Here is a 24,005-nt window from a genome sequence, read left to right as displayed (position 1 = left end):
ACAATGATAAAAACAAACAGTAACTAGGTTACTACTGGATTATTTAATACAAATATCTTCCAGTTGTTGTTTTTATTCTCATAAAAAGTTTGGTCACTCGTCTTCCAGCAAACAAAAATCCCTGGATACATTAACTTATTACATTGAACAAACTGAACCAGTTAATTATATTTTTCATGCCTGGGGTGGAACTCCAGGTCCACAGTTGTCTACTCCTGCACTAAACATTTTTCACAGGTATAAATGCCAATACATTCTGCCAAATGAATGCCAAATTTCATTAAATAAAAAAGTAAATAGTAACATCATTTTAGCATTGGTAATTATTGAGGTGCTGTGGAGTGTGAATCTCTACAGACTGAAGGAAGGTAAGGACGCACAGGGGCGGCAGGTGTGATGGTTCTTGTTTCAATTAACATCACACTTTTCCTGTTTAGAAACAACTGTGACATTACATTCTTTCCTAACTCAGGCTGATGCAGTGGAACAAATCAGTGTGTTATGGCTTGCATCAGGCAAGTGGCTTTGAACATTTAAAAGCATCCAAAAAAAAAAATCATTTGAAATTCTAATTGTACCACTGAAATCCCAAAGCAACTGCCACTCTTGCCAAAGATAAGTAAAATGGGTCAGTATATTACATTCAGATATAACAGCCATCAAAGACAGACAGGCAATCTCCGATTCCAATGCCCTTGCTGCAACCCTTTGGTTAATTTCTGTTTCAAGTGTTACTCCTATGTTTCCCTTTTTATTTAGAAATTAAAATGTTTACTCATTGTGACTGCTGTTGATGATAATACAGGTTATTGAGGGATTTGTTAAATCATGTAAATAGCTCTGTTGTAAATAGTGCTGCTGTAAGAACTGCATGAATTACATTGTCCTGATGATGAGTTGTGATTTCTGGGCCCTATTCCCTGTTTTAAGGAATGTTTTGTTAAGGACTGGTTTTAAAGCCCATTTTGATTATTCAAATCAAATTATCAGTTCATGAAAGCATCCCTTAAAACAGTCCTAAAATGTTTTGTGAATCATACCCATTAAGTGCATCGATTTCTACGGTATATGCACTTCCAGCTAAAAATCAGGAAAGTCCTCTATTATTATTATTATTATTATTATTATTATTTATTATTTATTTATTATTATTATTATTATTATTTGGTCATTTAGCAGACATTTTTATCCAAAGTGACTTACAGAGACTAGGGGGTGAACTATGCATCACAGCTGCTGCTGCTGCAGTCAATTCCAATAGGACCTCTGTTTTACGTCTCATCCAAAGGACAGAGCACATGGAGGTTGTGACTTACTCAGGATCACACATAGTGAGTCAATGGCTGAGCTGGGATTGAACGCAGAACCTCTTCTACAAATAACCTATTTTATAGTTAAATAATTATGTTTTCCCACTGATGCATCTGGTTTTCATTAAACTCATTCTGATTATGGGTTAATACATTTTGTAACTATGGCATATACATTAATAAATCATATTAGGTATAGGAAAAAATAATGGATCTTGCCATTAGTAACACATTACCAGGGAGTGATGACCTGAAGAGTAGATAGATAGCCAGATATATATTAAACTGATTACTACAGGGTAGTTGTAAAACACAACAGTCAGCCTTTTGACAGGTAATTATGCTTAAAATAAAGACACGGTCTAGAAAAGTTTTGGTGTAAAAGACCCTGAGTAATGAACTTCAGGAATATAGAAGGGAGTTATGTATAAATTATGTAAGGGGCCATTATTTCTACCGTCATCATCCATACTTTTGTTTAAAAGTTAGAACAGAATGTTCTACATAAAGTGGACATGATTTCTGGATATAACCACTGTGACTACTAGCCCAAAAAGTTCAACTTCACTATCCATAACTTATATAAGAGAAATCATTCATGAAAACATGCCAGCAACAATGAGACTGAATTAAATTGAGGCAGATTAGAAGCAATATTACAGAATTCTTGAGCGGCTTATCTTAAACTAACAAATTGTTGGAACAGAGTGTAACCAAAATACACTGTATGTAGATATTTAACCAGAGTAGACAGGAAGAGTGCTGTAGCCAATACAATGAACAAAAGCAGTGTGTAAAACCCATAGACTGATAAATATTACTGCAGTCGGCACATTAACATGTAACTCATGGCTCATTCAAATCGATACAATAAATTAAAATGTAATCTAATAAATAAAATTATCCTGGACAATAATGGGCTTGCAATTTTTTAACATCAGAGCTGTCATAACATTCATCTTAAGCTAAAATTCTCAATCTAACTTGCATTGTTAATCAATACCTTCTAACTGGAATTTGGCAGGTGGCCTAATAGCTCCTTTTTTCGATCTATTTATGTATTATCTAGCATGGCTACATTCAATGAAATTATAATATATTTATCTAATCCATGGCCTGTGGATTGACATATGATTACTTAATGCGCTTTTTTCATATTTCACTAAATTCATACTGTTTTTCAATATACAATACACAGCAGGTCTTTTTATATCAAATTAGGCTAATCAAAGAATACCAAATGTTCTTTTTTATCCTGAAACATAAATTAAAACAATCACTTCACTGTATTAGGTGTTAAAATTACCCTCTGTGTACTCTTATCTTGGACATTAAGAATGTATGTGAAGTGCAGAAAAGAAACATACAGCAGATGTTACTGCCTTGAGTGCATTCTTACAAGACATCATGAAAATACAGTGATTACCAGTGATCCTACTTTTCCCGCAGTAAAAAAAATGAAATTATCAGATAAAAAAATAAAATAAAATACAAAATAAAAGGTTCAAATTGAGTGGGGGGTTATCTTAGCATGTTTGAGTTTGCTGTGCTTTATGCATTGTTAACTTCACTAGTTGTTGTAAGTTATCACTTTAGTTGAATATTAAGAGCACATTACATGATTTGTGGTTTACTAAGTATTTTCTTTACACAGGTGAAGGTTTGCAGTGGATGTGTCTACTCCCTTCTCTTGTACAGCACACTGGATAAGAGAGTTGATGCCCCTGTTGTCTTTGCGCCTTGACTTTCACACACTCTCTCCTCCTTTATAATAACCTAACTATAATTGATCCCGGACACTCTGTTTAAACAAAGGTAGGTGTAGCAGCAGCACGCTATCCATTCAGTAGCCGATAAACAGACGGTTATTACAGTACCAATAATAAAAAAACAAAAAATAGTATTTATATTAGTTTATCTCAAGTTAGTCTTTGTCACCTGGATGGATATTGCCAAACTCATTGACCCAATCTTTAGGGGTGGTTTTTATAATTTTCGGCACCTTTAAAAAGCTTGTTGAGAAGTAAAAAACACACTGAAATAAACTGCAACTACGTCTCAGCATGAATGTGACATGAGTGTGTCTCATTCACTAGAAGCAGTTTTACTGAACAAGTATGTTTACTAAATTTAAAGCAAAGTTGCCTGTGTTGATGATTATATAATGTAAGTGTATTGATTTTGTTATAAACGAACTAAAAAGGCCTTGCATGTTTTTTGCAAATGTGAAACTAAAAATTCTCCGACAGCATAGAAAATCCGTATTTTATCGCGTTATTCCACAGCATTCCTAGAATCCTTGGTGATTACTAATGTTAACTTCAAGTAGACCTGAAAAAAAAAAAAATCACAAAACACTGCTTCAATTTTAATTTCACTGAATCAGGCTAACATACAAGCTTGTTTTTTTTTTTTTTTTTTTTTTGCCTGAACAAAATATGTATTTCTGTTCAGGAGTATGTCATTTGGTTAATAAACAGGCACTTCCACTGTACTTGTTGAGGACCCTGCAACAATTTTCCTGAAAGGCAGACCGGTCAGATAACAACAGCTATTAAAGTCAGACAGGCATCAGACATAAAAACAAAAGCCCAGAGGGATGCTGGCTTACCAATAGATACAGGTCAATCAATAAACAGCCAAATATGTCCTATTTACCTTCTGTCACACACAGTGATACCATACTCCGGAGAAAACACCACATTTCAACATTTGTCTTGTTCGTTGGTAATCCATTGTGTTCCAAGGGGAATGCTACAACAAGCACAGGGTCAACAGATATGCATGTTTGCAAAGGACATGGCAAAAGTCATACTTTAAGAGAAAAAAAAAATCAGCACTTTTAAAGCAAAATATGCTCCACTTAGAAGATCTGATGACCTGCTCTCGTCCAATAGTTTCCTTTTCAGAGCCGTTTTATTGTCTCTCTTAAAGTGCCAATGTTGAGAGGTCTAGTCATAAATATATTGTTTAAAAATGAGTCCTGTAATAGTGTGCAACCAATAATTCAAAGGGTGACACAACACTCACATAGGTATGGTGGACTCAATGTGGGAATGACTGCCTGGATAGACTGGTGGAGTAATTTAGACAGTTTTGGAGCAGTATCTTGCCTTCGCCAGTAGCAGCCCTCAATTTACATGAGACACTGACACTGTCAGAGGTCAACCAAGGCCGGTTGTTGGAACATCGACCTCCTGGAAGAGAGATGCCATTGGAAAGGAGGTGGAGAGGAGGAGGAGGAACTTCAGGACATTTTGGTAGTAGGCAGGCACTGCATTTAAGCAGTAGTTTAAGCAATGTTGGTAGCAAAGTGTCGCTTCTAGTCCCTAAAATCACAGAACACCTTTGAAAATATAAGTGTGGTCTCTTTAGGAAACACACTGCTTCTTTCTGGCCACATGTAGTCCTGTCTCACTGGTAACCTTACTGTTTATTGGACCCTCTATGACCAGGAAACTTGCTTTTCACCCTCATGATTTTTAACTTTATTATGGTATAAGACCAGCCATATAAAGTTAATGTAATGTTTTTATGATCGCACAATAATGTATTTGAAAAGGTATATTATTGCCTATTATATATCAGTTCTTGTTTCAATGTATAACGTATGAGCTATTAGTAGTAAGTCAACTTTAATTCAATAGCAAACTAAATTTCACTTGTTTCAGTTATTTTACTGGGGAAGGTTAAAATTGAAAAATAATTACTAACTTGTAATACATATTCAAATGTCCCCCTACTGTCTAATAAAACATTATTCTGTGTTTAGTTTGTGTAGCACATCTACACAAAATTAAAACCCAGCATTAATGAAAGAGGATAGTAGTTCACAGAGTTGTTTTTATATTACCAGACAAACAATAACACACAACATGACCTGACAAGGGTGTAGGATGACATTTTACAAAATATTTAAGTCACATTTGCAAGAATTGGTCCAGGAATGTAATTTTGCATCCATGTCTAAATGGATGGGAATCAGCAAACCCCAAGAGCTTTACTTTGGCTGGAGGTCTAGTGATGCTCTTTTTACACTTATTACAGATAACTCACCCAGTGTGCCACCACATGATTGACCTAAAATGATGACCTTAATTCAGCTAATTGAAATTTAGAGCATGAAATATTGACTTTTGCCATTCTTCATGTTGATCCAATAGATTGTTTATTGGGTAATGTTTTAATACCTTTTAGCCAGCATGGGCCAGTTTCTGAGCTATTTACTCGAAAACGTCAATAGCATGATATTTTCACAAAGTAAAATCACACCCAATAAAATTACCAAACCAGAAATAAACAACTCCGACATTTTGGGGCTTGTTATTAGTCTAGAGTTATTTTACTATTTATTTTAGAATTTTGTAATTTTTTTTCTTGTTTTAATTTTGTGAACACAGGACGAAAATGATAATTTTTGGATTATTTAATAGCAAGTTTTTTACACTCGTCTCAACAAAACTGTTTAGCAATGTGACAAACGCCTTTTAGCTTATAAGCCTGATGTAACGACTACCTTGCCTGTGCCAACACGTCTTAGCTGCTTCATTCAGTCAAAAATAAATTACAACCTTTACCAGCAGCACTAGTATGTATAATTTGATATCCACAAGCAATTTCTTGGCTATTTTTCTATTTTACAAGTAGCCCCCTGAAAAGGTCTTACTCGTACTGGCAGTGCTGTATTCACAACAGACTACTTGGTGGTCAAACTGGGCTTTAAAATGCACACTTATAAACACAAGGCACTGAAATTATTGTATCCAGAATACATGACAAAAAAACAAACATTCATAGCCAACGTAAAAGGTTAAAACAAGTAAAAATGGAAGTTGCAGCGAATCTTATTAAATAAACTATTTGTACACATGACGTAGGCCATTCGTCAGATTTCATAAACATTGTAAGATTGTACTAATTGTAACAATTTTACAATTCTCTTTAGATGTCAGAAAAGTGTGGTCATTAAATATCTCTCTCTCGCTCTCTCTGTAACTTCGCACCCAGCAAGTGGTGCCTGCTTGTCTCAGAGACAAGCAGGCAAACGGGTTATTTTATGATTCAGGGAGCGGTTGTGACCTCAGGCAGAGCACCCTTTGTTTATGCATGAGTTGCTTTGCTAATTAAAATGATTGTGATTACAAGTATGAAACACAGTCAAGCCAGCTGAAGCTGATTCTGCTCTACAAAGATTTTGGCTAAAAGTGTTGTCCATGGGGGCTAGCTTTGCAGGGTATTTAAGCTCTGCAGACCTGTATGTCTGCAGTCTTTATCAAACCTAACTGAAGGTTTTTCAGTTGATAGAGAGGATCAGACCTACAGTTTTGTTTTGTTTCAGCATTTGTACATGCAGTTTGTATGTGACTACGTTCTTGTGACGGGGTACCCCCCTTCCCTGGGTGTATTTTGTTTATTTTGTATGGTTTGGGTTATGTAGCACAGGTGATTTAAAATGTATATTTGTATTTGGTAATGGGTAATGCACAAATAGTTAATGTGCAATGCACACATAGTTCATGTGCAGACTGTGCATAGACTCAATAGAATGATTGATTAGCACTCAAGTCCTGGCACAGCTGCTTAAAATAGTCATGGTTCTTGCACTCGGGGCTGGTTGTTCAGGGCGAAAAAATGGGAAACGTGAGTTATAGAGAACTAGAAAGAAAAGCAATTGCTACTTGTGCTGAATTATCTCAGCAAGATACTTGATTGAATTCATTATTTTGTGTGTCTGTTTGTTTTGGCCATCGTGTCGTTTTGTTTTACAAGTGTGTTTTGTTTTGTTTTGTTCAATCTTTTTATTTATCATTAAAACATGCATCAGCGCTTTCACCTGTGGTACTGTATGTGTGTCTCTCTTCCTGGTCTGATGCCACCACAAGCCATCCTTGCCACAGTTCTGTACTGTTTTCATTGGATTTTCCTGGAATTAAACTGTTTTTATTTTTAAAAAATCATATCAAGAAGATTGTAATTATTTTTGAGAAATAAACAAACCTTACAACATGTTCTGTGGCCCTTCAAGGCTGGCTCTGAAGTTAGCATCTTCAAGTATCACTGCAGCTGGTGTTTATATTTTACAGTACTGTAACCACAAAACAGATGCTGCAATGTGACAGGCATCTAGAATCTCTTAACTGCTGACCCCAAGAAACCCAGTTAAATCAAACACTGCATAGAACAGCGATACTACCTGGAAACTTGGCGTTTAGTATTTGTTTGAGCCCAAGTGAATAGTAATATATATATATATATATATATATATATATATATATATATATATATATATATACACACACACACTTCGTAATTGTTTCTAGTACTTTCTGCTGGTTAATAATTTGCTTTCAATTGAAATGAGTGGAGTAATATCTCTATAAAAAATGAACAGGAAACAGCTAATGAAAGTAACACACTATAGTTAACACATTTTACAGACCTCTGTGAAAAGCCTTTCTATGTATCTTAGCAACGAACTGTCAGTAAAACCATACTCATTTGTTACACTTTCTCTGTTGGTCACTAAGGCAGATAGCCTGGAAAATAGCTCAAAGCAATCAGCCAAACACCGTTATCCAGTGTTAAATCCTATATCCCATTGCTAATTGCTTTTTCAAGCTTTTATTTCAAGAACAGAGTCATCTGCACAAAATCCTGATCAAAACCAACAAACTAGTCAATTCTACTTAGAGAATTTGTCAGTCAAACGTAAAGCATACTATGGTAGTATTGCCACCGGACAAAACGCAATAGTGTGAGTACACTGTGTTAAAACTGCATGCCTGTCTTAAGGGTTCTCAACAAACTTCTATTACTGTAAGTAAATATAGTCTTGGTTTCCTGCATGATATTAACAATGCTATCTAGTTGTCAAACTATGAAGTGCAGCAATTAATCATTGATAATTATGGTTATATAGCAAAAAAGGTTATTTGAGGCTTGAGACGTATTTTAAATGTTATGTTTTGTTTGGCAAGTCACAAACCATTTGGATACCTCACATACAGGTAATAGGATTTCCATTTTTACTTTCTTACTGTTATGGCTAAAGGATCGTTTTGATGGCAATAACTCTGTATTCTAGCAAAGCGGCAGCCCCAAGGGTCAACAAAAGTGAACTATAGATTGTTGAAAGTTTAACAACAAATGATGTTGTTCCTGGTGCTACACTGATCAGATTTATTACATATGTATATCCTTTGTGTAAAGGCAAAGCACTCAATCATTGTATTTCAGTAGTACTAGAACATATCTTGGTTATAAAATTAAAACCATTATCATCTTGTGAATGTATTTCATGTTAACGACTTTTCACTGAAAACCAAACTGTATGTACTTTTTAGTATCGTTGTAAATGTTCTTTAAACCATTATCCAATGTCTGGAGTCATGGACACTTCTTTGCATCTTAGGGGTTGGAGGAAAGCCAACCATGTGAAAGAGGAACTGAAGATGCCAGGATAACATTACAGATTAGTGTGGGGATAAAATGAATAACTTACAGGGCAAGTTGTTGATTCCCTGGCAAGTAAAACAGACATTGCTCTTGCTGAGTGTAATACATTTCCCCATACCTGGGATGATGGTTTGAGTATGGGCCATTAGGGCTCCAGTGTGAACGTGTTACCGCTGCTTCATAACAGCTATGATCCAATAGTGAAGGACAAGCCTTTTTACTACATCGCTCAGAAAGTGCATGCATGCACTGCAAACAATCACATGTTGATTTACAACTCAGCCTGATATTAACCTCTGTTAGTTATGGAATAAACTGAAATGTCCAGAGGTGTAAATTAAATAAACTGACGGATGCATTTGGAAAATGAACCAACCAAACTGAACATTAAATTGTAAAGCATCTGAACTTTGCATTTAGCTTTTTGGACAAAATAAGACTGCTGACATTAACAGAAAGGTCAGGCTTATCATCAGTGAAAGCTTATCTGTTATCTGTAGAATCCTAATGATTGAAGGATGTTGAGTATATGTCATGCTACTACGACAGAAGGTTAGGAAGCCTTCAATACAAATTCAACATGTACTGTATAGTACAAAACATGATTTAAACACGCTGGATCAAGGTAAGACATATAAATGCTTGATTTTAAAATGCAGGAAAAATCTAAAACCAAGCATGTGTTCGGAAAAACAAAACTTTTAGTGAATTTTCAGTTCACCTGTATGTATTGTATAAATACCTGAGCATGTGTAAAAAATAATAGAAAAAAATAGGTTTACCCATCACTTTATTTATCATTATATGAATGTATTTTTTAGCAATACTGTAAATAGAAATATGAGCTGAAAATCTGGACACGAGCAAGAACAGATTTCCTAATGAAGCTTAATTTTAGTATTCGGATAAATGTCTAACTTCCGGACAGTCGTTTCTATGATGAAATTAAATATTAATCAGAAGTCTTACAGATTCTTCTTATCTTACTGTTCAGAAATGATTAAGCACATCCTTTCTTGGTGGATGACTGAGGATGCTTATCCATTACTATCTGCTTATCAGATATTCTATGGAAAAGAGAAGACATTCAGTGTATCCACAATCAATTCCATTGCTCCAATAATGTGTTGTATCTGTAGAGACTATTGTTTATTTAATTTACCCTACATAGCTGTAGATCCTGGATTAGAAAACAAATTACTCTGGTTAGCCAAACCGCTTGATACAGGTTTCCAAAATCTGTTATCCAGTGCATTGTGACGTTGCTCTCACTCGCGTATTCCCCCCCGCCTTACATACTAGCGTAGAGTCAAATGCAAGATCTAATAGCTCTTATATCTTATCCAACCACTTGACCAAACCACTTCTCTTCTTGGTAACTAACTATACAGTAAGTATACACATCAATGCCACCTGCTGGACATTTATTACATAGCAGCTCAATTAAATTAATGAACAATGAAAGGATGTAACTTCCAAATGCTTTACTATCTATAATAGAGCTCTGTTAGTTCATTAATTACTTGACCGTATCCACTCAGTGATCCCTGTACCAGTGCACAACAATAAACTGGCATATTTATATTACAGTCCTCAGCAGTGCTAGATAATGTGTTTATTACTTCTAAGGTCAAACATGGTACTGGAACTGTCTGTAGACATTAGTTTTGGTTGCTTCTTCATGTTTTGTTGACACTATAACAAAGCTGTCTCCTCAATATAAACTGTAAAATTCCACGGCAATGCATTTTTCACCTTGGTATTGTACATCCATGTGTATTGCTCTATCTGACGTCAAAAACAAGGGTGACATTAGGCCAGAAAGGAGTACGCAGAGACAGGCAGTACAGGCAGCTGGAGCGACTCTGTGATTTTATTGTAAAATAAACAGTTAAAACAGACAAACAACGAACTAACACGAAACAAAAAGTGGATGAATAGACAAACAAACACGGTGAGTCAAAACATTAGTTCTGTTTACTTTACTTTCTTTCACTTTGTTTTAACTCTCCTCTCCACACCCGTTCTCCACTCACCGAACACACAACCCCTAGTGAGTGAAAACATGCAGCTTTTATGCAGCGGTACAAAGACTCGATTGCTAATCTGTCATTCAATTGGAGTCTCGGTACAATTGCACGGGAATTAACCCATGCAGTTTCCCATGCTCACATATTATTATGTTTTACCTGCATGTGAAGTGTGCAATCCTTGTGCCTAAATACAAATATACAGTTTAAACACTCCTGCGCATAACCCATATTATATCCCGTGTACCAACTACAATACACCAACATCAACACACTACATACAACATAACGCACAAATAAATAGCACAAGGGCGGGGCACTTTGAAACAGTAGTGTATAAAGAAATGATTCCCCTCCAAGATACAGGAAGCCTGCCTAGAGAACCCTGCCTTATTTAAGTCTGTTATCAGTGTTGTGTAACCTCATAATACAACTTTTGAGGTACATGGATGTACTCAGTGTTCTCATGGTAACCATGCATGCTGTAATGTATCCTGTCACACGATAAAGAAATAAATACATAAACCGGAATCTGCACTTTATTAAAACATTTTTTACAGAATGTATTATTGTTAGATATTTACACATCTGTGAAGTAAGTGGCTATTCTGAAGATCTACCCTCCTTTAACGGATAGCTACAGTCCAATTTGCCAAAAGCCAGAGTGAACAGGAGTGATTTAAACACAGAAATAGAGCAACTATCTCTAATATCTTTAGTAGCAAATTCCACCAGGCAGTGCCAAACAACAGCCACCAAAAGTGTCAAAAAAAATTCTTGGAACCACATGACAGCTGTGTTACGTCCTGACAGAACATTTAACCCATCAGAGAGTTGAAGGGGTGGGTTTTCTGTGTTAAGCACTTGAGAGGGTAAAACGTTAAAAATGACTGCTAAAAAAATGACCAATTATTTTCAAAGCAAAAATAGTGACAATGAATGCAGGGTTTTCAAAATAAGCCGGCGATCGGCGTAGTCCACTGCCTAATACTATATTTGTGCAGGCTACTTTATTAAAAAAACATACATTTTATTTTTGGGTATTATCATTCAGTTATTTACTTTTTTTTAAATCGTATTATTGTACTGTAAGGTGATATATAATACATAATAGCTATACATATGCACCAAAAAAAAAAAAAAAAAAAAAAAAGTTAATGATCTAAATAATGTTTGAATGCTAATGTTTTAGTGCAAAACAGCTATACAACTGTTTTGTGGTCCAGCAAAACATATTTAAACAGAAAACTAATAATAATTTGGAACCATAATTCCTCAGGAAAAAAGGTCTTTTCAATGACTGAACACAGTACAACCTTGTTCTTGTAATAATAATACTTTATTTTGATATAGCTCCTTTCATAGTGGACCACCACCACAAAGCGTTTTACAAGATACGAGACTAGGGTGTGTGAACTATGCATCAGCTGCAGAGTCACTTACAACAACGTCTCACACAAAAGACGGAGCATAAGGAGGTTAAGTGACTTGCTCAGGGTCACACAATGAGTCTGTGGCGGAGCTGGGATTTGAACCAGTTCAAGCCTGTTTCTTTAACCACTGGACCACACAGCCTCCTTATAGCAACAGAAAAAAATGTCATTGAAAAAAATGTTAGTCATAGAAAAAGCCCATCTCTGCCACTGACTGACTGACTCATTGTGTAACCCTAACCAAGTCACTTAACCTCCTTGTGCTCCATCCTGCGGATGAGATGTTAAATCAATGTCCTATTGTAAGTGACTCTGCATATAACGCACAGTTCACAGCCTACCTCTGTAAAGCACTTTGTGATGGTGGTCCACTATGAAAGGCGCTATATAAAAATAAATACATTATTATTGTTATTATTAATTAAAACAGTACTGGATATACACAAAAAAAAAGCATTTACAAACAGTATTTTGTGGCTTGCACAAAAAACAAATCTTAGATTTCAAGGATAAAATGAATGTATTAATTTCTTTAAAATCATGTTACGCTTTTTATGACATAGTAGGAGATACAAAGATTACAATGTAAATAACAAAATCTTGTTCTGGAATTTTTGGACTAATATAAGTTATCTCTACGGCAGCATATAATTACTGATCTATTGGAATATGCATACTGTGAAGTAATGATCCACTTAATAAAGTTCACCCAGCACTACAATCACATTGACCTTTCAAGCTACAGCATTTAAAAATGAAAACGTAAGGATTGTCATACTGTTTGTGAAAATACAGAGGGTGAAAAGTAAATGGTTTAAAAAATAGGGCTGTTCAACAAGCTGCAATGTCAAATATATTATGCATGGCAGAAATAAACACCCTGATTTACAAGAGGTGAAGCAACGGGGTGCAATCACTGCTCCAATGGCATCTACTGAACAGACTGTCATGTTCTGTGTGATGCTATAACCAACATTACAGATAAGATTTATTTACTGAGGCAACAATTTAGTTTCAAAGGAAACCTACATGCAAACTGAAGCAGTTGGTGACTGACTGAAGTTGATTACTGTATAACATTGTGAAATTTGAAGGTGTTAATACACAGAGCAAGCCAAACACAAAAATCCACATAGAGAGCCAGCTGTGTTAACCACAGGGATGTGCTAATAACCCTAATTCAGACAGAAACTTTCCCCCAAACATCTATTTAATAACTTTGATATCATAAAGGTCAAAGGTAATGCAAGTCTAAAATTATGCACCAAACCCATTAAAAAAATGTTCAAACCCATAGTCAAAGAATAGCTCCCTAATCGACTATATAACTCATTTTATTGTACCAGTTATGCATTCCCATCCTTTAATGCTATAGTCTTACAACTAGGTATAAATCAAGCTCGATTTTCAATTAGAATCATTATTACAATCTTCAGTAACATTTTTCAAAATGTCATGTAATTCATTTATAAACTATATTATCAGAAGTTGAGGGGGATATGTGGAGTTAATAATTAAATAATATTTGTTATATAACTGTTTTGAAAATTTTTAGAACAAATCATTAAATATTTCAAACAGTATATACAAAAGCGGTGGTGTGGCAGCAAAACCAGTGAGCTGGTAACAGGCTACACCCACATGTGGTGAAGACTGATAAAGCCCACTGAGTAAGAGAAAAGGTTCCATAAATAATTAAAGAGTTTTCATGAGGAAGCTCAGAAAACATTTTTTTCTCCATAAACTGTCCTGAAGTATTTGGGAATAATTACTGTTGGTAAAGGGTGACCTCTAGTGGCTGATTGTGTTAATGCCTACAAAAATGTAAACAAGGTTTGGGATTGGGAATGAGCTTTGTTTAATCCACTCCCAGGTGTTACTTAATATATGTGTAGAGAAAGCTGCACATTTAAACAGCCTAAAAGGTTTGTACTGACGCTAAATCTGTAGCTGTAAATTCTACTATAAAGTTGACTATAAACAGATAGTATGACTTCTATAGCTCCTGGGAAGTGATTCTTTTGAAAACAAATGAAACGGTAAATAAAATGAAATAGATTAAAAAAAAAAAAAAGCCTCCACTCTCTTACTAATAACCCCCTATGCACTTTATACAAGCTCATCATGAGTAATGCTTCTCAACAATAAAACATGATGGCATACCAAATTCCTTTACCCACACTATACTGCACTGTACTTCAATAATACAGATGGTGGCCAATCAGAATGTAATATATTTTTGCAGATGCATACGTTAAACACCATCTATCACCTGTCCATTTGCCCTGCTAAGAGCTGAAGTTACGGTACTAGACCCATAACAAAATGTGCACTGATCACTTTCCATCTGTACCATTCAGTTCCCTTTCAATTCAAACACAACCACCACCAGATAGGTATGGGATATAACTGTCCTTCGGGTAGGTATTGCTGAGCTCTCTATAACAGAGCTGCCGAAAGGCCCTTTCCTGTGATGACGCACTTGGTCCCGCCTACCGAGGGAATAAAACCGTCACTCACAGGAAGATCCTTGACTTTTTCCCTCTCAAGACAGTATGGTAAGACTTCTGTGTCTGTGTAGTCATCTGCAAATGATTGTCTATTCTTTCTGAGAGTACACGTGTCGTCCTCGAGGCTAGGCCTTGCCGCATCCCTGTTGTTGAGTAGTTCTGCCGACTACAGACCCGCCACTGAGGTGAGCCGGGCCTTCTACAGAATGTGTACTTTCTCTCCCTCCTCTATCTCGGTGCTCAGGTGCTTAGAGTAGTGACACACGGTGGCAGCGCCTCTAAGGTAGTGCACAATAACGCTACACGGCATGTGGTGCATTTAGTGCCCTCAGTACTCAGTGTACGCGGTGCTCAGTACGCACCGTGCACCTAGTGTACTTGTGCTAGTACCTCTACCACGTAGTGTGATTATGCACAGTGCGACACAGTACGTAGTACACATATATGACTGAGACACAAGTTTCCTTTTGTAGTTGTATTTCAACACCTGTGAATCCATCACTTGCTTCAAGGCAACTGCATTCCGATGTGCGCTGACATCTTTAAAACCCAGGAATTTCTCCCTTTGCCATCCACGTAACGTAACACAATCGAAAGCTGGCTTAGTTTAGAAATGTCAGTTGTTTCGTCTATCTCACAAGCAAAGAAGCTGCTTTCTCCAATCTTGCGGTCAATGTAGGATGTTATTTTGTCAGTCACGCAGTCAATCAGTTCGTTTTGGATGGCAGACAGACTTGAAAAAACTGCAGAATTTTTCCGCCAGTAATCCTTTAACTCCTCGTCATGACGAGAAAAATAATTAAAAAGCTCCTTAAAATTGCTCTGGTTTACAGAATCCTCTGTCTGACGGTGTCCACGAAAAACCAATTCCTGGTGTGATAAAACAACAGATATGTCAATAAGCTGCTTCAAAATCTCTCTGTTCTTCCTTACATTCTCATGTGCTGCAAGTCTGCAAGGCGCCTCTGCTCGCTAAGTAAAGTGTCAATTAAAGAAATATTGCTTTCCCTTTCTAAACTCATTAAAGACAGACATGCGAATGTGTTGTTACGATGAGCTGTGAAAGGCTAAACTTCTTGATAAATTCTTCCAGTCTGTGAAGCCTTCGCCAGACCAAACATTTGTTTTCATTGACAGCAACAAAAAGGCCAACAATATATTTTGTTAGTAACAACACTGCCTGTTAGCCATGTATGAACGTCACACCAGTTTGTCTTAAATTGTCAGGTTGTCTTGCCATTTTTCTTAAGAGAACCAAGTGCTGGTATTTCCCTACCTTCTTTTATAATTACACGATCTGGCAGAAAAGCCCCTTTTCTTTATTTTAGTCACTCAGTCATTTTCCTCCTCAGCCATCTTCTAAAATGTTCTCAGTAGGTCTACTGTCACTGCTGCTGCTGCAAATCAGCACTCAGCGCCTCACATTCCCGCTCTATTGACTCTGTAATGTTCTCATGGTGTGGTAGGCAACGGAAATGCACACAGATATTTCTGAGCCTCAGTTTGCCCTTTATTCACCATAGATATTTGCGTCACACTCTCATGTTGAGTGTTAGTCACCATGGTAACCCAGGCCGCTTTACGAGGCTGTGCTAGAGATGTATTAGTTAAGCCTCACATTCAGCATTGAAATCTGCCGGTTTCTGCCGCTGTGCTTTCACTCGTTTCACAGAGAGTTCTGATCAGTGCCTCTTGTAGAACTATGTTAACTTATGTATACATGTCATGCTTAACTCTCCTAGTAATATTACGTATTAATTAGTTAAATTTAAAAAATAGATATACATTTTATTTATTTTTTTTGGATTCTCAACAAGGCTCTGCCTCACTTGCCTGTATGGATGAGCCGCACACTCCACTAGAGGGTTGGCTACATCTTTGGCCCTTTTTAAGTGTGCCTTGATGTCTGATATTTGTACTGCAGCTAGCTGGGCTACGCCGCATACTTTCTCCGGGCTCTACCCTATCAATGTTGTAGACCCTTCATTGCCTTCTGTAGGCACAAGGGTCCTTGAGGGTGTAAGTTCACACCGCTAACCCTAGGGTTAGGCAGCGTTGTGCGTCAAATCGAGTCAAGAAGCTCTTTTCTATCAACACGCTCAGCTCAACACAGAGGTCTTACCATACCGTCTTGACAGGAGGATCTTCCTGTGAGTGATGGTTTTATTCCATCGGTAGGTGGGACAGAGTGCGTCATCACGGGAGGGGGTCTTTTGGCAGCTCTGGTATAGATACCTAGCTGAAGGGCAGGAATATCGCATACCTGTCTGTTGGTGGTCGTCTTCTCTTTCAGGGAACTAGGGTTACCGTAGGTAACCTAACGTTAGTAGTTGCATGTGTAAATGACGCATGGCAGAGGTCCATCGGTTAATAGAAGGTATTGCATCTTACAAGAACGGTTATCATAGGTTCTACTGTACAAACATCTGTTTCTTAAAGGTTTTATGTTCTTAATTTACACTTGTCTATAATTGTTTTGGGGGTGCTTTAATGCTCATTGGCAGGTTTACATGCAAAAGTCATGACAGTTTTCCTCACAACATGTTTGCCGTACTTTTCTGGAAATGCGTTGCTATACCGTTATGATTTAGGAAAAAAAAAAAAAAAAAATGTCAGTACCAATGCTGATTACTCAATTCATAGTCATTTAGGGGAGGGGATATTTAAATGAGCATGCCTGCTTACTAAGTAGGAAAAGAACGACTCTGGATATCGTGAGGAGAGCTTCATGCGTTGCTATGAAGATAAAAAACATTTAACAAGAGAAATGAACTAACATGTTATCGCGCAATTCTGAATAACGCTGCGCATTAGCTACTTGTTTGTCTGGTTACCTTTCCAACACACAAGCACACGCACACACACATATAATTTCTACTAAGTACAAGTTTTACTACTTAGAATTTATATTTGTGCGTGTGTGTGTTTGTGTAACATCTTAAATTGTATTAACACTAGAACCGCTTTTTACAATACATATCGTTTTTGTAAACTTAAATTATAAAACACTGCTATTACTATATATATTATATATATATATATATATATAATATAGAACCGCTATATCATATATATATCTATTATATATATATATATATAATATATATATATTATATATATATATATATATATATATAACACACAATATATATATATAGATATATATATATACACACACACACACACACACACACACACACACACACGCACACACACACACACACACACACACAAGCCTGTTGTTATCTCTAGTGGACCTGGCAATTCCTTCGTTTTGTACAATAATGCACCGGGGAAATATATATATCAGTAGGTATCTGTAGCTACAGTGCTTCAGCAGAAACATTTTGATCAGAAAACTGCAACAGCTCAACCTGGATTCTGTGCTGCGAGTGACACACGCAGGAGAAATCATTTGTTACTATCGTTTTGGATTTAAAACTACTTTTGTTTTGTATGTACAGAAACCTGATTACATACTAGTTTGTTTATTATAGTTATTCATTTTTTGCAGTAGTGCATTATATGTGATAAGTTAGAAAATAAAACATTTGATGTTTAATTGTTCATTTAAATACAGCGTTTCGGCTGTGCAGGTGTTTGATATCATGCGCTTGAATAAAACTTTTGAGTCGTATCCGATAGTTTGTCTTTCATTTTAATATTGATGATGTTTAAAATGTACCGACGGTTGTGTGTGTGTGTGTGTGTGTGTGTTTTGTACGGCCTTTCTGCTGGAGATTAGGTGAGATTATGTCTGAATAACGGGATCTGGACTGTTGATCTCATGAGCCACAAGCACGATTTCTGCTCCGGTTTACATAGGTTTTTACAATAATTTTTATCATGAGAAAGTGATTGACCCAGCCCTTAAAGTCGCGCTGCCAAAAGGATGTCCTTTTGCTGTTTCACGATCTATTTGTGTGCCATTATACAGTCATGACTGTAGAGTCGAATTTCATATGCATGTAAACCAAGCCATTGTTTAATTTGTATGTTATATCTTTTAAAAAGCACCAATGTTACCTAATGCGCATTCGGTAACGCTTCAATGAAAGTGTTTTTATACCATGTTAAAAATCCCCTTTGTGCAGGACCTTAAATTGTAGTTTTTAATACCAAGCAATTAAGCAGCATTTTGAATGTGAGTTTTAATGACAACATTTATCCAGCCTACTAGGGCAACTGAGGCTGCCCATACAATGTAGACTGAATCTGTCAGGGTTAGTGTTGTCTTGCCCAGTTCCAGTGGCGTTCCCGGTGACAAAATCATTTGAAATGTTTTGGTCAGATGAAACATGCTTCTCAATATATGGCGCGCATGCTCAAGTAGCCAGTGTAAGGATTAAGAGGGCCACTTCTGAACAGTATGTAGGTGCTCATTATTTATATTTTCTTTTCTTACCTGATTTAGACGTTGATTATTAAAATGAGGGATTAAAATTGCCTGCTGTTTTCATTTATGCAACAGAATGCTGTTATGAACTGTTGTTTTGTTTAAATTATGGGCATCCTTTAATTGATGCCAGCCACTCTAAGCAATATAATGGAGCACAGAATAAATGTCGACTGAATACACATTGATTGGGGCCTTTTAATTTTGTAATCAAGGGTTTTGCTCAGTTTTCATGAGGTTATTTTTCTATTTTGCATATTTATAATGAACTACTTCATACAGTATTGTTGTAACAGTACGTTAGCTCTAAGCATTTATTCAAGGAATAAACCTTGTCACAGTATTTGACTGGTTGCCAATTGCTAAAACAACATCCATAAAGTACACATTGATTCTTTTTTACTCTGCCAAGCATGCAGCCTCACAATTACAATAAGTGCATTGAAACTATTAAGAAACCATGCAATTTTTATGGTAAGAACCTCATCATAATTGCATTAATTATTTAGGTTTTCAAGGTGAGAAATCCTGGTATCATCTAGCAAACTGATATAAAGCCAGTAATAATAATAAAATGTAATAATAATTACATTTTTGATCTTGAGTAGAATTGTACAAAACTCAGTTAATTTAATCCCAAAAGAACTTTTTTTTTTTTTTAAATCCACAAAAAAAAGAGTTACACATGGCAAAAGTTCTATGAGCAAATACTATTCTATCAGCGTGTCATTTAGTTCACTGCTCATTAAAAATGTTCACATTGCATGTGGATAAATGACAAAGGCATGGTACCTGGGAATGCTCACTTTACAGTATAAGGCAGTGCTTACTAAATGTGAATATATTTACTAAAAAATGAGACATGGAAATTAATAGGGGTTTAAAATACTCAAGCTCGGTTTATAAAGTACAGCAGAATTGAAGTTTATTGTTGTAGTGTTAAATAAATAATCTTTGACATAACACAGTCAGGTTGTCATTTGTAATAAGACTGTTCTCCACTGACTTACCTAGACAAATAAATGATTTATTCACAAAAAAAGAATGTGACTTGGAGCTGAGAGGATGTTATTTAAGTTACAAGCTTGCAATAAATCCCACGATGGAAGTCAACTGTACTCTGATGAAGGCGTAAAGCAGAAACATTTTCTAATGCACTGTAATGGGAAATCAATGAGGCGACGCCCATATGACACTAAAACAGGGTTATGATGAAGTTATGATGTAATCGATGTTCATTTTAGGCGAAACAACACATTTGTGAATGACTATATCAGCTAACATTAAAAACAAAAGAAAGAGCGTTTCAAATAAACACCAAAAAGCATAAGTCAAAATTTAACACTCTGTAAATCCAGCCTAATGTCTATTATTGACAACGTCTACTACCATCTTCAGTCTTGACCTATTAAACTGAGACTGGTTTACTGTACACACTGAATCTGTATCCCAAACCAAATTGAACCCCATGCCTCAAGAGGAGAAAGAATACTGCATCCAACTGAGCCACTTAGCCCCCACTTTATTTTGCATTAAAATATTCTCAATGAAGAGGCTGAGTGGTACATCAAGAGACTTGAGCACACATCTCTGTTTTAATATTTTTTTAGCTCAGAATTCTCATATGATACTTTATAAAACATTCACAATATATTCGAAATATATATTTCAGAATAGAAAAAAATTGGGTTACCCATCTAGAGTATAACAACACCTCATGTTTTCTTTCAATAGTTCCCTTATATGAGCTTAGTGCCAGAGCTAATACCAAGCATATTCTAAAAACTGCAGAAAAACAAAACACTGGATTTCAGTGGGCTGGAAATGCAGCAGGTTGTTATGGTGACCGGTAATACAACTGTATAATCCAACTGTACACAGTGTTGCAGAATTTGTGTATACACGATGTAATATGTCCCTGTTCTGATTTACAATTGTTTAATTTTGTGTGCTGGTATGGGTTATTGTATTTAAAATGGGATTGGAAGGTAAATATTAGTAACAGTGCAGATAAGAAGGATTTGTTTTTAAAGGTATGGGGAAATAGACTAGTTAACTATTTGCTAAATGTCTTCACTTTATTCTCATATGCAAATCTATCCATTATAAGGCTCTGAACTGCAATATTAAAATATATTTTAAAAAAGCATACACAAAAAAAAAAGCATGTTTTAACACAAAACAGGCATTCTGTGGTGAAGTAGGATGGGAGATTTGAGTTAAAATAAAACTAGCACTCTTACTGCAATGAAAAAGCATTGCCTGAGAGCATGTTCATTAGCAGGATCCTGCCCCAGTCGAAACCAGCTGCAGTATGTTGCCAATATAACCCTGGTTACCCTGGAAAAACACAGAATGCAAACAACTGAAAAACTGACCAAATTACCACTCTTGTTGTTTTGTTTTTTTAAGCTCTTATGTGTGATTGTGAAATAAATGGCTGAATTAAATCCTCTTAATTATTCCTCATTTGGCATTAAGACAAAATCTTTAATTGCCATCCTTGCAGCAATCCAAAAACCTTTGGCAACAGAAAACATTTTAAAGTACATTAGGTTTCAATCTGTCGTGCACAATCAAATGCCCAGAGAATGAATTATATAGTTTTTGTCTCTTTTTCCTACATGAAATAAAGTATCTAGGTAAAGCCTTTATTGAGCTGTTTAAGTACACATATTTTATAGTTTAACGCAAAAAAAAAGATTGTAATGACAAAAAGAACTATCTGCATTGCCTGTGATCACTTAACAAATACAACAAAGTAATATTTATCAACACAGATGTTAAGACTGAAAAAAAAACATGTAATTTTATTTTATTTTATTATTATTTCCTTATAATTATATCTAGGTTCCAGGCATATGCACCATGACATCACAGGTGGTGTCTAAAACATATTCCTAAAACAATAAATCTCCCAAACCATTAATCAAGTGGAATCTCCCCTGGAGCACTTTGGGACAATCAAATCACAGTTGTAACTGAGTGTGTGTTTATGTGCCTGAAGAGATAATGAGGCCTAAAATATCCGTAATTACTTGTGAGCGTCTAATGACCTCAAAAAGCCAAAATCTCATTATATTATTATAAACTATTACTATCCAACGCTGAAACGTGATAGCTAAAATGTAAGAACAATTATCTACAGGTAATGATCACAGCAGAGGGTGAAGGCTTGGTGGTCCAGTGGTTAAAGAAAAGGGCTTGATATCAGGAGATCCCAGTTCAAATCCTTGCTCAGCCACAAACTCACTGTGTGTTTCCTGAGCAGATCACCTAACTTCCTGGTGCTCTGTTCTTAGATGAAATGTAAAACCAAGGTCCTAACTGCAGCAGATGGTAATGCATCCTTCACCTCCTAGTCTCTTTGGATAAAAGTGTCTGCTAAATGACTAATTAATAATATGAATTATGTTATAAACAGAACATATGGGGTTTAGGTTACACTGAGAATTAATCTAGCACCTACCATAAGGTAATAAACTAAAGGATAATTTCATGTCATCGACATAAGGTCAATCGGGCTGTTTTCTTTTCAATGTAATGTAGTGGAGGGTTCCTTTTTAGATTGTGTTTCAGATGACATTGGCACCACTTTATTGCCTATTCCAAACATTACGTTCTGGACATTAAATACTACAAAAGTCCTCTAGTACTTTAGCAGTTTTCTGACCCTTTGCACTGAACTTTGAAATAAGTACCCATCTTCTTCCCTGATGCACTCTATTTCCCAAATATTACGAAAACAGATTATCCGACGACGTACTATAATGTATTAGAATAGCACTTCATGAACCTTAAAAAGTAAATAAGCAACCGTTTTTCTTCAATGAGTTAGTTGTAAATCAATGATTTCGATTTGATAACAGTAAAATCATTCAAACGAATGTAGACTGGGATTAATAAAAAATGGATGGTAATAATAAATAATTAAACACAATAGCTACTTACCTCCTTCCTTAATGATAGAGTCTGGTGTGTTCTCCCCTTGAACTGCATGTTTATTAAAAGCATATTGTCCGTCGTTGACGTGCCTTAGACTTGGTCGGCATGAAGGACTTTTTTTCAAATCTTTGACAGAAACCGTGGCAGTTTTTTTCCTCGAAAGCGTGGAAGAGACGGTGCCCATGTGGAAAGCAAAATCGCTCAAAGCACCTTAAAGTGCAGCTGTTGCACCGATTCTAAAATCACTGCAAGCTCCCTTCCAACCTGTCTGCCTCCTGACAGCGTTATCCAAAATGTCAGATGCAAAAAATCATATTCAGCTCTTAATTAATGAATGCACAAAATATAACAGGTTAGGCACGGTAATTATCCCTAGAGTTTCAAGGTCTTGTGCGTTTCAATTGCTGTTGCTGCTCATCAAGAAGACTGTACAGTACTTGACCAACAAATCGCATTTTTGAACGTGCTGCGTGACCATCAAGTCTCTGAAGTAGTTCACACCCCTATATTAGTCTGTAGACTGAGAACAGTAGCTTTTTCTAAGCGCTCAAACGCTTCAAACTAAATTTGTAGTCCCTCCAACTTTTTCTTGGCAAGCTTGGCTTGAGAGACATATATACAACTATATATATATATATATATATATATATATATATATATATATATATATATATATATATATATATATATATGAAAGCAGTGGCCTAGTTCACATCCAAACCAGAGAAATCTGTAAATGAGATTGATTCTGCTGTGATGGTTGCCTGCAGCTTGTGTGGGTAGCTCTGAAGGGTGCAGCCAAGTCTCTGGTGCACAAGTGTACACATCACACATTCATGCTAGAACTGGCACAGATTTCATTGGCAGTTTGACCTCAAAAGGAGACCTGGACTGAAGGAGGGTGAAGTGATCTAGTACAGTACAGT

The 24,005-nt window shown here is 36.1% G+C and overlaps 1 protein-coding gene across 1 annotated transcript in view; it reads right to left on the bottom strand.

Moving 5' to 3' along the window:
- LOC121323547 (calcium/calmodulin-dependent 3',5'-cyclic nucleotide phosphodiesterase 1A-like) overlaps positions 1-23,325 on the bottom strand; it is a 92,241-nt gene extending 68,916 nt beyond the window's left edge. Inside the window, exon 1 of the mRNA XM_041264662.1 lies at positions 23,086-23,325. Coding sequence (XP_041120596.1) covers positions 23,086-23,263 — 178 coding nt within the window. The 5' untranslated portion in view covers positions 23,264-23,325. The remainder of the gene's footprint in view (positions 1-23,085) is intronic.
- Positions 23,326-24,005: the final 680 nt, after the last annotated feature.

The sequence above is a fragment of the Polyodon spathula genome, chromosome 11 (assembly GCF_017654505.1).
Source record: "Polyodon spathula isolate WHYD16114869_AA chromosome 11, ASM1765450v1, whole genome shotgun sequence".
Taxonomy (NCBI): Eukaryota; Metazoa; Chordata; class Actinopteri; order Acipenseriformes; family Polyodontidae; genus Polyodon; species Polyodon spathula.
The sequence above is the reverse complement of the archived record's forward strand: the minus strand, read 5'-3'. Positions and strand labels throughout refer to the sequence as shown.